At 46.0% G+C, this 14169-nt stretch overlaps 2 protein-coding genes across 2 annotated transcripts in view; both read left to right on the top strand.

Annotated features, from left to right (window-relative positions):
• SH3GL1 (SH3 domain containing GRB2 like 1, endophilin A2) overlaps positions 1–14169 on the top strand; it is a 208481-nt gene that overhangs the window by 120285 nt on the left and 74027 nt on the right. The gene's annotated exons all lie outside the window — the stretch shown is intronic.
• Positions 244–10883, top strand: UBXN6 (UBX domain protein 6). Its single transcript, XM_065422106.1, has 11 exons — positions 244–326; positions 4606–4763; positions 5183–5244; positions 6299–6430; positions 6847–6944; positions 7780–7855; positions 7940–8024; positions 8690–8909; positions 9084–9214; positions 10184–10329; positions 10734–10883. Exons 1-11 carry the CDS (start codon positions 244–246, stop codon positions 10860–10862), a joined length of 1320 nt encoding a protein of 439 aa, XP_065278178.1. The 3' UTR covers positions 10863–10883.

Raw genomic sequence — 14169 nt, 5'->3', positions numbered from 1 at the left:
CGCGTCACACTGGCGGCGCGAGGTGACAGACGGGCGCAGGCCCCGCCCCCGCAGCTTCCCGCCCCTTCGAAGTGCCGATGGCTGCTCGGTAAGTCACGTGCCCGGAGCGAGAGGCGGGACTTCCTGTTTCCGGTGGCGGAGGGGAAGGTGGCTCCGCAGGTATTTTGGTACCCGGGAGCCGCCAGGGTCTCTCCGCCCCCTGCCCCGCACCCCCCCCCCCCGCCTGGCCCGGCCGGCGCCGCCATGCGGAAATTCTTCCAAGACATCAAAGCGGATATTAAATTCAAAACAGCGGGGCCGGGCCAGAAGCTGGCGGAGCCGCCCAGGTACCGGGGAGGGACTGGGGGCGGCCGGGGGGAGGGAGAGAGGAACTGGGGGGACTGGAGGTGGTTGGGGGAGGAAGGGCTGGAGGTGGTGGGGGAAGGAAGGAAGGAAGGAATGGGGGAACTGGAGGTGGTTGGGGGGAGGAAGGAATCGGGGGAGGAAGGAATGGAGAGGACTGGGGGCGGCTGGGGGGAGAAATGGAGGGGACTGAGGGTGGCAGGGGAGGAAGGGGGGGATTGGAGGTGGCTGGGGGGAGAAATGGGGGGACTGGGGGTGGCAGGGGGAGGAAGGACTGGGGGCAGCTGGGGGGGCAGTTAGTGTGGTGCGAGTTGGTCAGGGTGATGCATTGAAAGCCAAATGCTATTGGTGTAGCCAGTCCTGGACTCCGTCTCCTCCTGGGGTCCGTGATGCTACTCAGCTCCTGGAGAACAAACCCGCTGTCACTAATCAATTCCTGTGTGAGAAGCGATGGAGCTCCCTGTTTCTGATGCCGCAAGAGCTGCCACGGTTCCCTTTTGCTCTACTCCTCCAAAAGGTGCCAAGCTCTGGGAATAGTATTAGAGCCCCAGAGCTGGGTGCTGCAGGCCAGACCACATGTAGGTTTGTGGGGGGGGACTCTTGCAGTGGGATGCAGGACACATTACCAGAGGAGCAACTTTTATCTTCCTTGTGGGACTTTTGGCTTTAGAATCTAAAAGACAATTCTAACAGGTGGGGAAAAAAATTACTATAGCTCAAAAGAAGTGCTTTTGTTTACCTGGCTCACATGTGTCTGAGTCAGAGCTGCTGACTCTTCTGACACAAACAGGCTCTTACTCCTGTTAGCCCGGCAGGAGCTTGTACAGCAAAGAAAGAACTGACTGAACCAGTGCATCTTCAGGGAACATATTCGTTCAAGTCCTTACCACAGTATTGCTATTCTTGGTGCTGATTTTCAGATCCCAAGTTAATTTGCGGCAGTGATGCTGATGATAGAAAAATCATTTGACTTGTAAAGGAGCAGGATTGATCTAGAGGGAGTTGAGACAAGTACAGAACCTCACCATGTTATGGTTAGTCACTTTCCTGCATATCGTTATACTTCAGCTGTTTATGAAATATGCCAGCTGGGTGCATGTGGAATAACCATACTGGGAAATAAAATCACCCTGGTCAGATGAGGCAAGTATCCGCTCGCAGACCAGTGTGTGGTGAATAGACCATTGACAGTCTTGCAAGGTCTAGTATCTTGAGAACAATCAAAGACAAAAGTGATTGCTTTATATCATATAAATGCTGGGAATCCCAAATTCCAGTGGTTCGGGAGACAGGGTCTGGTACAATTGCCTTGGAATACAAGCCCTTTGCTTCATTCTGATTGTACCCTTGCTTTCTGCAGGCAATGTGTAGGCTTACTGTCCCAAGATCTATCTGGGCTGCAAACAGTATGGATGGACTAGTTGACATATCTTCAGGATCAGTAAATGTTTTGAAGCAGGTTTAAAACAGTAGGCCAGTGATGGTGAAAATGCCACTGGACTGGAATCTAACTTCTCAGTGACCTGACCTAGTCAGTGCTGCACTATGTATTGTTCTTGCTATTCTGTGTCATTTATTTAGTTTCCATGTGACTTTCACATGCTTGATCTCAGCCCTGCTGCACTGTACCCACACCCACACGTCCCCAGTTCCATCTGGAAGGAACCTTACTAATAAGTTAGTTTAATAACAGAACCTTTCAATAACAATCTTTCTTAAAAGTTGCAAGGGATTTCTAGTTGTAAGATCATAGATTAAATCCAATTTCCCGTCGCCTTCAGGGAGAACTAGTCCAGTATTTACTGCTGAAAACTTGGGCCATGTAGGCTTGACAAACTGCCCCATAGCAGCTGAGTTGCAATGCTACCTAGCAAGGGGATCGGGTTCCTTTGTGACCTTATAAAGCTATGTCACTGTTGAACATCTGCAGTTGCTTCCAGTTCAAGCCTGTTCTTGGAGCTGCCCAGAGTAGTGCTGTTTGGGATTAAACACGGGTGAGGGTGGAAGTTTAGCAGAGCAGCAGAAAGTGTTAAATTCTATTTCCTGCTAGCAACAAACATTCTCCATTTCTAATGGTATCCATGCTTTGTAGTGAGTGCAGTCTTCAGGGCTTTCCTGCATTGCATATTGTGTACAAGCCTTTGATACACAGTAACCCTCTCCCCATGTTTTTGGGGGGGAGGGAGGAGTATCTCGGAAAAATGGGTCCATCTTCTTTAAAGGGGAAGGTGCCTTTTTGCTGCCTTATAAAGGCCTGAATCTTTTTTAAATCCTGCTTGTCTTCTGTCTTCCTTGGTTTTGATGAAGGATGTCTTAGATGACTCTGACATGTTTATGAATACTTATTAAAGCAACTAGCGTTTGAATGCTTGACAAAGAGCTCTTCTCTCAAGTGTCTGGGTGAAATAGGGGTTAATAATTTAAGTCTGAAAAAAATCTCATTTTCTAGCAATTGGGTTCCTTTCATAGCATCCAATGGCATCCTTCTAGGTGTCCATAGTCTTCAGGGTAAACAAGACCCGAAATTCTAATGTAAAAGTCTTTTTAAACCTCACCTCCATCACCTTGAAGAGCTTCTTTTCTATGTAACAAAAGCATAGTACCCCTTCCCCTCTTTCGCCTCTCTGCAGATTACCTTTAACAAAAGGCTTAGGGCTTGTCTATATAAGAACAGCCATACTGGGTCAGACCAATGGTCCAACTAGCCCAGTATCCTGTCTTCCAACAGTGGCCAGTGCCAGGTGCCCCAGAGGGAATGAACAGAACAGGTAATCATCAACCATCCCGTTGCCCATTCCTAGCTTCTGGCAAACAGAGGCTAGGGACACCATCCCTGTCCATCCTGGCTAATAGCCATTGATGGACCTATCCTCGGTGAACTTATCTAGTTCTTTTTTGAACCCTGTTATAGTCTTGGTCTTCACAACATCCTCTAGCAAGGAGTTTCACAGGTTGACTGTGCACTGTGTGAAGAAATACTTCCTTTTGTTTGTTTTAAACCTGCTGCCTATTAATTTCATTTGGTGATCCCTAGTTCTTGTGTTATGAGAAGGAGTAAATAACACTTCCTTATTTACTTCCTCCACACCAGTCATGATTTTATAAATCTCCATCATATCCCCTCCTTAGTCATCTCTTTTCCAAGCTGAAAAGTCCCAGTCTTATTAATCTCTCCTCATACGGTAGCCGTTCCATACCCCAATCATTTTTGTTGCCCTTTTCTGAACCTTTTCCAATTCCAATACATCTTTTTTGAGATGGGGCAACCACATCTGCACGGCGTATTCAAGGTGTGGGCATACCGTGGATTTATATACAGGCAATATGATATTTTCTGTCTTATCTATCCCTTTCTTAATGACTCCCAACACTCTGTTTGCTTTTTTGACTGTCGCTGCACACTGAGTTGATGTTTTCAGAGCACTCTCCACAGTGACTCAAGATCTCTTTCTTGAACATTACAGTGGGACAGCTGCACTGCTATAGTGCTTCAGTGTAGACACTAATTACACCGATGGAAGGTTCTCCCTTTGCTGTAGTTAATCCACCTCCCCAAGAGGCAGCAGCGAGGTTGATGGAAGAATTCTTCCACTGACTTAGCACGCTGTATACCGTGGGTAAGGTTAGCGTAGCTGCATCTCTCAGGAGTGTGGGTTTTTCACACCCCGGAGAGAGAAAGCTGTGCTGATGTAAATTCCCAGTGTAGACTAGCCCCCGGTGTACTTAAAGGACACCATCAGAGTTAACCTACCATTTCATAGCCTGATTTTCAGAGGCACTGAGCACCTGCGGCTCCCCTTCAGTTGGAGTTGTAGGTGCTTATGACTCTGAAATTCAGATCCCAGATCTTTAAGTTGCATTAAATGTAATGTATTAACCTTCAGGAAGAGTTGCTTGAACTTAAACTGTCTCCTGTTGTGTCTGCAACCCAAATACAGTATGCCAATGCTACAGCATGATAGCCAGAATATGAAACTGATCAGTCTGGCTTTTATTGATCAAATAGAGGCAGTTTCACTAAGTAACCATCAGCTGGAAAAAATAAACTGGATTTTGATAAACCTTCCAATTTTAATAATCTGTAGTTTGAGTGCCTAAGGTAAGGGGAAATATACAAATCCCAACGTGCTCCTTTAACTGAGGCGAACATAACTATAATCTCACCCTGATCACTGGTTTATCTGCTTTCAGCCGACCTCTTCTAGGGTGCTGGCTCTCCTGCTAGGGCTGTTCATTAATTTGTGCCTTTCTTTTATCCACCAGGGAAAGGGCCCCCAAAGAAAAGCCAAAAGCGGCCACCCCAAAGTCTCGCCAAGGGCCCACAGATGAGGCCCAGATGGCAGCAGCTGCAGCCTTGGCTCGGCTGGAGCAGAAGCCCAAGCCTTGGCTCCCTTCATCCCAAGATGCCATCAAGAGTCAGGGTAAGAACAGCCAATACCCATTTCTTGCCCAGGTGCATGACAGGCATATTTGTCAGTCCACAAAGTGCCCATTTACAGGGAGTATTTTCACCAGTCTATTTATTGGCCCTGCAAAGCCTACACTCATCTCAATGGCATTTCTGTCTGTCAGACTGGGGGGTTGAGGAGCCCATCTCCCGTAATTTCACACCCCCACGGCTAGTTTTGCACGACTAGCTAGGTGCACTCTTGGAAGGGGGGGTTGCATTCTTCTGAAGCATCGTGTTCTGACCCACTGCCAGAGGCAAGGTACCAAACGAGATGAACCAACTGCCTGATTCAGGATTGTAAATCCAAACTGCTGCTTCCCTGTCCCAATTCTGTATAGTTCATCGGGTTGTGCCACGTCTGACGCTGTAACCTGGATTTGTGTCTCGTAGTGAAAAAGGAGCTTATGGCTGAAGCAGCAGCAAGTGAGAGAGGACTCTCCACGGATCACACGGTATGAGGAGATGCTGCTATTCCAGGGCATATGATCTCTGGGCAATTGAGAATCCCTGAGTTAGGAGATGCTCAAGCTTCCTAGAGAAGGGGATACCAGCCCCTGTGCTGTGGGACTGTGGATTTCAGTCTGACTTTTGAAATGCGGAGAGAAATAGCTGCTTATGGTTCGGAGAGCTTAAAAATCCTTTAGTTCGTACTATGGCATCTCTTCTGAAATCTGCTGATTTGGTGGGGAGTGAGCAAGACAAACTCGGATTTAAGAACAGTTGCTGTGGAGTCAGAGTAGTGACTTGATGCAGGAGACCTCCCATTTTTAGACCCACTTTTTACACCTTTCTTTTTAAAAACTCCTTGTCCGAAACTTCTCTGGGCTGAGCCTGCGAGTTTCTCTGTGTGTAGGAGAGTTAGGCCCTAGGCCAAATTTGCATACCCATAATGGGTAGTACCTCAGTCCATTTAAATCAGCAGGACTACGCCTGGATTACGGTGCTGCCTTGGTGTGAGCAAGGATATTGGAATCTGGCTCTCTGTTGTGGTATTGCACTCAAAGCCACATGATGAAAATAAAAGTCGTAGCTCCTACAGCTGAGTCTTTTTAACATAGCTAGAGACGAGGGGTGTAACAGAAGCGCTGACAGCTCCTGAACTCCAATGTTGGGAATCACTCCTCCGACTGACTTCGTGGCTGCCAAGCATTTACCCTTTTAGTTACGAGTGCTTTGCAAACCTCGGGTGACTTGAGTGGTAGCGTTCCATTCCTCTGCTCTTACGTGGAGGGGTTGTTACTGGTATCTCTTCAGAATGCCTTCGGGGAGCTTCTTGGAAGGTACCTTCCATTATATTAGAAGGGATCTTATTCAAGCTTTGGGTAGCATTGCTCAGTGCCGCTGAATAACCCAGCCAGTCCATGAGGCGTGCTGAGATATTCAGAGGGGAGATGCCAGTCTCAGATGTTCCCTGAGTTGCACTAGCAAGAAAGCTGTGCATGAGGGAGATGGGCGTCAAACATTCTCCCCCTTTGAGCCAACGTTTGATTTCAGCTCTTTCTTCAGGGTTCTGTGTCTGCGGTTGAGGAAGAAACAGCTGGACTGTCAGTGTCAGGGGTCTATTTCACTTGCCCACTAACTGGGGCCACTGTAAGGAAAGACCAGAAGGAAGCACACCTAAAAGAGGCCATCCTCTTGGTAAGTGAGGTCCTCAGCCGACCAGACTTTTCACCATTTCCTGCCTTCCATCTTACTAAATCCTCGGCATGGTCCCCAAGTGCAGTGTAACCCATTGGAAATGCCCTCTGGGGGGACTCTCAGGCATCCCTGGGCTTGGTACTTTATGCAGAACAACATGCTCTCTCCTCTACCACCAACACACACAATTACAGCCCTCTGCTGTCTCCACTTTCTCCCCCCAAAGCTTCCGTCTCTTCCAGGACTGTAAATCCAGATGTGGATAGTTGTTGACAAATGCCTGCCCTGACTCCTTCCTCTGAGTTTGGTAGGAGCACTAGTCTCCAGAACTCTGTTCAATCTGCCCCCCTGGTTCTGAAATTGGCGTTGACAGTCAGCTGACTCTTCTGTGACTGGCTTCTGTCCTTCTCCCTCAGCATTTCTCTAGAGACCCAGTGGCTGCCTCGATCATGGAGATTCAGACCTTCAACAGGGACCGAGAGAAAGTGAAACTTGGTGTTGAGACCATTGCCAAGTAAGTGGTCTGAATGCCTTGTGCAGTGCCTAGCTCACAGATGCATGAAATTTGTCACCTCTCCAGACGAGAAGGCGCAGGTGAAAGCAATTGCCCCTTTCCCAGCAGGTTAATGGTGAGGGGGTTTTCTTGTGCTCTGGGTGATGCCCAAAGGAAAACTGACAGTGAAGATTTGGAAATATTTCCTAATGGTGAAGTCTGTTAGACTGTACAAAGTGTGCAGTCCAGGAAACAAAACTTGTGAGTGGGGAAATTAACTAGATCATAAAGGTGGTCCCTGCACTCCTAGAACTAGGTACCCTCTGAGTGAAATGTGAGGCCCTCTGATGCCAGGTGAGCCTCCGAAGAGTGAGGCTTTGGCTGCAAAGCAGACTGTAGAGGGGGACACACCAATTGCAGCTTGTTTCAAACTGGCAGCGGCATAGCAGTGTGCACGAAGAGCGGTCTGGATGCTGGAGTGCAAATGAATCCAGTAGTCTCCAGCCATCTCGTCATAGTCACAGGGCTTTTGTGTTTCTTAGTTGTGCCCAATGGGGATTCCTAAAGACGTCTATCTGGAGAAAGGTGGTCGAGGCAATTAGTGTAATGCATGTGACCCAGTAGTAAAGTAGTGGGGTATCTTGCAGGAGTGTTCCGAAATAGATTTCTCTTGGTATAAAGAAGCCTGGGAAGGATGGAAGTGCTAGTGGAGAGGAGACACTTGGAGATTTCTTTGGACCCAAGTAACGTGTTTTCAAACTTTGATCTTGGCACCAAATGGGACCCAAGATTCACCAGTGATCTGAGCATCCATGCCTGTTGTGAATGAAGTGTGTGATGATCCTATCTTCTGCAGATATCTGGATAATATCCACCTCCATCCAGAGGAGGAGAAGTACCGGAAAATCAAACTGCAGAATAAAGTGTTTCAGGTGAGGTTCAGATGCTGGCAGTTGCCATATGGAGGAATTCCCACTCTGTAGCAGATTAAATCTAACCCTCTCCTTATCTTCTAGGAAAGGATAAACTGTCTAGAAGGGACACACGAGTTTTTCCAGGCCATTGGGTTTGAGAAGGAAATGCTGCCTGTTCCAGGACAAGGCAAGAAATCGAACTGTATTAGACTTGAGACTGGGGTCAGCTATTTGTGAGGAGTAGCAGTGTGTCTCTGGGAGGCCGCTTTGGTTCTAAAGTAGTGGTTCTCAACCAGGGTACGCATACCTGTGGGTACGTCAACTCATCTACATATTTGCCTAGTTTTACAACAGGCTGTATAAAAAGCACTAGTGAAGTCAGTTCAAATGAAAATTTCATGCAGACAATGACTTTATACTGCTCTGTATGCTATACACTGAAATGTAAGTATAATATGTATATTCCAGTTGCTTTATTTTATAACTATATGGTAAAAATGAGAAAGTCAGCCATTTTTCAGTAGTAGTGTGCTGTGACACGTTTGTATTTTTTATGGCTGATTTTGTAAGCAAGCAAGTTTTGAAGTGAGGTGGAACTTGGGGGTACGCGAGACAAATCAGACTCCTGAAAGGGGGACAGTCCGGAAAGGTTGAGAGCAGTGCTCTAAAGTCTGCTGTATGTTGTAACATCACCGTTCTACCCCCCCCCCCCAAACCTCCGGGTGATTTGCTGTCAGGACTGCTTTCCATTAGGTCCCAGGTAGCAGTGGATACGCTCCCCAGGCGTGGTGGGGAGGACAATTGGGATTGAAGGGAAAACAAGGCACTTAAGCCCAGTGCGTGTGTTTGTAGAGAGCACAGAAGAGTACTATGTGCTGAAGGAGGAGGTGTTGACTAAGCTGGAGGACCTCAAGGACTATAAGGAGCAGCTGTTGAGCTCTGAGCCGGTGAAGGCCCAGTTGGATCGCCAGCTCTGCGTATTCAAACCCTCCCCGCAAGCTGCCCAGTTTGAGCTGCCCCATGACTTCTACAACCTCACGGCAGAGGAGCTAAAACGGGAACAGCGGCTCCGGTGAGTCACCTGTAGCACTAAGCGCTGCATGTAAAAGGAGGGAGCTGCATAATTGGGGACAGGGGGAGGAGGATGGGCTGACCATGCCAATGCAGTGCGTTGCTCTGGTTTAGGAAAATCTCACCACTCCCTCCCCTCGCTTTATTTCATGTTAAAACTGTCTGGTCTATAAAGGACGGAAGCAGTGGAGAAGGCCTCTATGCTGAGGACAAAGGCTATGCGGGAGAGAGAAGAACAAAGGGAAATGCGGAAATATAACTACACGCTGCTACGAGTCCGTTTTCCTGATGGATACATTCTGCAAGGTAAAGGGCGGCTGCATCTTGCAACTTACTCTCACATACACGCCCCAGAGAACTTCTGGAAATTCAGCTTTGTAGCTTGAGAGCAATCATCATAAACCTGGCCACATGGGGCTAGAATAACTCAACCAGCTGGGATGCTTCTAGCCACTGGGTGGGATGGAGACAATGGGGTAACTATATTTTTGCAGCTTCTGTGGAAACTTCTCTCTAAAGCATCCATCACTCTTGCCATCTAAACCAATGGTGAGTATAAAGATCTGGGACATCCTTGGTCAGACTCATGCCTTGATTCACGCTAAAGCTGTACAAGAGTTTCCATACTGCTGAGGGTAAACGAGCAATTTACTGGCTCAGATTCCACTGAGCGGTTCATTAAAACAGAATGGGTGCGTTGCCCCCGTTGTGGGTAACAGGCTGAAAGTGGCTCTGTAGCCTGAGGAACACCAGTTGCATTCGGCAATAGGAGACACTTCGGAATCTTGCAGTGAGGCTCCTAGACTAAGTTTTCCAGTGGATTTTATTTTTAGGTTAGAGGTGCAATGGTATTTTATTAATTTGATGGCCCTGCTGTGATACTCTTGGGGGATAGCTCAGTGGTTTGAGCATTGGCCTGCTAAACCCAGGGTTGTGAGTTCAATCCTTGAGGGGGCCATTGAGGGATCTGGGGCAAAAATCTGTCTGGGGATTGGTCCTGCTTTGAGCAGGGGGTTGGACTAGATGACCTCCTGAGGTCCCTTCCAACCCTGATATTCTAAGATATGACCAACATGTTTCTATGAATTGTTTACCTGTTGAATAAATCACATCAAACTTGGTTCCTTCCCTACTGAACTAGCTTAAGGTTATCCAAATATGCAACTAAGGGTCTTGGTGAGAGCAGGTACATGGGAGTCTGCCTATAAACCAGCTTTAATATCTTGATAAGCAGAAAAATGTGATCTTAACACTCTCTTGTTTTTTTCACAATAGGGACATTCTATGCCCGGGAGCCAGTATCTGTGCTCTACAGGTTTGTGAGAGAAGCACTGAAGGATGATTGGATGCCCTTTGAGCTAGTTGCACCTGGAGGTCTTAAACTGACTGAAGAGAACGTGGCATTCAATGAGTGTGGGCTGGTGAGTAAAGTGATCTAGTTGAAGCCAGTTACAGCAGATACAAACCTGTTCAGTGAAAGGAAATGGGATTGTAATAATTCTGGTCCCAAGGGTGGTCTAATGTCTTGTGATAATACTGAACATCTTTGTCTTCAGCTCAGTGCAGTTAAACTTCAGCCTGGGCCCTAGATGTACCACCCCATACCAAGAGGTTAGGGAAAGCTTTTGGCACAGGGCTAGCAACTCTGCACCAGTCTGAGCTGTATATCCTGTCTTTGTGCCTGCCAAAGTTCTTCCAAAACTAACATTCCAACTCTCATACACCTGGAAGACCATTTTCAATGAGTTAAAGATGCATAAAATACTCAGTGACCAGCTTCAATGTAGTTACTCTTAACATCCAGCACATTTTCTGCTTGTCCTAGGTGCCGTCTGCTCTCCTGACATTTGCATGGGATGCAGCGGTCATGGCAGACATAAAAGCTTCAGGAGAAGAGCAGAAAGGAAGCCCCTTGAAACCAGAACTCCTTTCTGCTGTCCAGATATTGTCATGAAATAAACAGGATTGGATTCAGTGCGGTTGGTTCTATTATGTGCTGTTGCCTCCTCCCCCTGCACTCAAGCATGAAAATGGAAGCTGCCTTAACTGTTGTTTGTCACAAACTTAAGGGAAGACTTCAGTTTTAGCTAGAGCATTAGGAGGCCAGGTTTCAGTATGGTAATGCACAATGCATTATCACCTCCAGTTCAGAGAGGAGTGGCTATATAATGGGATATGAGGACTGTTTAAACAGATTTAAAAGTCTGAAGACAGTCTTGCCCAGAAAAAGCTTTAAATGTGCTGCTTTTATATAACTTTTTACAATAAGTTCTTTTGGTTACTCTGTATGTTTAATCTCTTTTCTAGATCGGCTATAGAAAATAACAATCCACCATATTGAACTGTAGCAAAGAGGATGGCTGCAAGACTCTCGAGTTTTGATAGTGGCCAGGGCTAGTGTTAAGCTTTTCCTTATGTTTCTATTGTACAAAAATTGCTGCTGAATGAGACTTGTTTAAAACACTGTCAACTGCAACAAGTTAAATTGTTAGCTTGATTAAATGGAATATTTGGAAATGCAGTTTCCTTGAGTCAGGTGATTGAGTTAACTTACCTGATAGTTAAGGCTGCAAGTTTGTCACAGATTCTGTGACTTTCTGTTGCAGCTGGTGCTGGTTCAGGGGCTGCCCAGCTGCAGCCAGAAGTGTAGGAGGGGGCTTGGGCTTTCTGGCTCCCACTAACATGGCCCTGCAGCTCCTAGGTGGTGGAGGGGTCTCCCTGCTGCCTGTAGGCCCTGCCCCTGCAGTGCCCAGTGGCTGTGGTTCCCAGCCAATGGGATCAGCAGAGCCCCTGCCTTGGCCCCTCTATGGCCTAGGAGCTGCAGGGCCATGGAGCCCAGTAGGGAGCCCCTGCCAGTTCTCCCCCCCGCCCCAAAAAAACCACCCTTGACTAAAATGTAGCCTTGCTTATAGTCCCTGTGGGGTGGAGGGAGACAGTTTCCAGGCTTGATTTCTAACTGAGGGGAAGGGAAGATGCCAAGCCTGTATGTCTATGTAAGATCTAATATCAGGCTACTGCTACAGGTCTTCCTGCACTGTTGCCTTCAGTTGCAGCTTGAAGTAGAGGTCAGGTGAGGAATTTAACCCAAGCTAGTGACCTTGGCATGGAGAAATGGAGGCAAAGCTGCCCATGGTGGCCTAGAAAAACTGCCACCGTACAACTGAAGGGAGGGGGTCTACCCCAGTACCAACTAGAAAGCAAATAATGCCCCTCTAACTTAAAGCCTCTATTTTAGGAGAAAGCTTGATCATACTGCTGTAAGTGGGGAAATATATTGCAGAAGTAGCACTGGGTACAGCTTGTTCAATGCCTCTCTCCCAACAAGTTAGAGAAGAGGAAAAAAATAGTCTGCTACTTTCCTAAACTATACAGACAGACCAAGGGAATTTGCATGCTCCTAGTATAGGAGCAAGTTCTAACCCAAAATGCAGGAGGGAAATAAGCTGCAGGTTTAATCCTAAGTGAGACATGAGCACTAAATTAATTTCACTAAGCCTATTAAAAAATGGAGAGGCCTAAATATACAGATGGGGTAGAGTTGAAGAGCTTAAAGTCATTTAGCTAGTCTTGACAATTTCATGCTTAAGTTCTTCTGCAGAAGAACTTGACACAGTGGTAGTGATGGCAGTGGCCATGGCTATAAGAAAAGGTGTGCACATTTTAGATCCTTTTTCCTTAATATAGATATAACCCACTCTGTGTCCTTAGTTGTAGTATGTTTCTTAAAGGGTTCACTTTCCCTCCACTAGAGTGTGATAGTCCTAGCCCAACTGCAGAGTTAGGAGTAAAATGGTAAGAAAAGGAAAAACAATTTAAGGTCTCTCTTCCCCCTCTCACTTTAACCTTCAGTGAGAGAGTACAAGTTAATTGATCTACTAGGCAGAAGTGGGTCTTAAGTGCTTAGAGATGAGGCTGGCCCTTGAGTTCAAGATCATACCCTGCATAGGGATGACCTAGAGGAAGGGCTACTGTGAGGTCTCGAGAAACATTTTAAAAAGTTAGTTAACTAGACGCCATCACAGGGGTATAGCTGATGGCAACAGGATATCTCCCCCCCTGGAAACAGGCAGTGTAACTGGAAGTCCAATCAGAAAAGAGCTACAAGATTATCTGAATGCTGGACCATGCTTTCCAGTAAGAGTTGGTTCTTTATGAAAGAGGCAATTTGATCAGTCTGTAAATACATATACAGGGCAAAGAACCAGTGCTAGAAGGGCTAATCTAGTAGACAAATTGAAACTGAACATAAAATACACTTAACATTCTCCATTACAAAGTGTCTTTTACACACATCTGCTGTAGTTCAAGTTACTGGGAATCAACGCAGGAATTACTGGAAGAAATTCTAGAGTCTGTTTTGGAGGAGTTTAGAGTGGGAGGATCTAATGGTCCTTTTTAGCCATTAGGAGGAAAAAAAAAAAATTATGAAACTGTGTAGTCAATGACAAGTAGGTAGTCTGGCAGAAAACAAGCAAAAAAATCTGTGTCAAATCATCCCTCATATGCTCTGGAGATGGTCAGAGTATACATTTACCCGCCTACCTAGAGTCAACATATTATAGCACTGTCTTTCAAATTGCAAGCAGATCATGAGATGCATAGAGCCTGAAAATTTAGATCAATTTAGATAAGCTCCCACTGAAGTTGTATATGCAAAAAAAGGCATACATCACTGATTATGTATAGGCTTGGAAGGATTCGATCAGTCAATGTCACTACACAAACCAAAGAAAATATTTCTATTCATAACTTAAGAAAAACGCTAATTGAGAACTTTAGAGTTTGATTTAAGGACATTTACTTTGTATATTTTGACAATGTGTGTTTTAACCATTAAAGCTTTAACGTTTTGAATCTGTGTCATTAAATAATTGTCTGTTCCCCCATAATTTCCCACAATTGTGAGCACTTAAATTGATAATTAAAAATATTGAAAAAATGCTTAAAACCCACAATTTTGCACAACTGAAGATTTAAACTAATAAAGCTTAAAAATAAACATCTATCAAAATGATAAAATCAAATTCTGCCAAGCCTAGTTATATAGATAATCAGGGTTTTAAAACAAAAAATCTGTATGTCAGACACTTCAACTGAATCCAGGTGAAGAGTTGGTTTCAGCCTATACCGGTGTGTCAACCTTTTTGATGCCAGGGGCCAACTTGCTGCCTTCCTAGTGTCAGGGAGATCTCAGGGACCAGTGCCAGCCCATGAACCAGTCATTGAGAAACACTGGCCTATATCACCTCACATACATTCTC

Source organism: Emys orbicularis, chromosome 24, assembly GCF_028017835.1.
Source record: "Emys orbicularis isolate rEmyOrb1 chromosome 24, rEmyOrb1.hap1, whole genome shotgun sequence".
In the NCBI taxonomy this organism is placed as follows: domain Eukaryota; kingdom Metazoa; phylum Chordata; order Testudines; family Emydidae; genus Emys; species Emys orbicularis.
The sequence above is the reverse complement of the archived record's forward strand: the minus strand, read 5'-3'. Positions and strand labels throughout refer to the sequence as shown.

Bases quoted from the DNA above. Each gene is read 5' to 3' on its own strand.
- UBXN6 (XM_065422106.1), top strand. From the start codon at position 244: ATGCGGAAATTCTTCCAAGACATCAAAGCGGATATTAAATTCAAAACA. The intron at 327-4,605 runs GTACCGGGGAGG...TTTATCCACCAG, and splicing joins AAGCTGGCGGAGCCGCCCAG to GGAAAGGGCCCCCAAAGAAA. The intron at 6,945-7,779 runs GTAAGTGGTCTG...TATCTTCTGCAG, and splicing joins GGTGTTGAGACCATTGCCAA to ATATCTGGATAATATCCACC.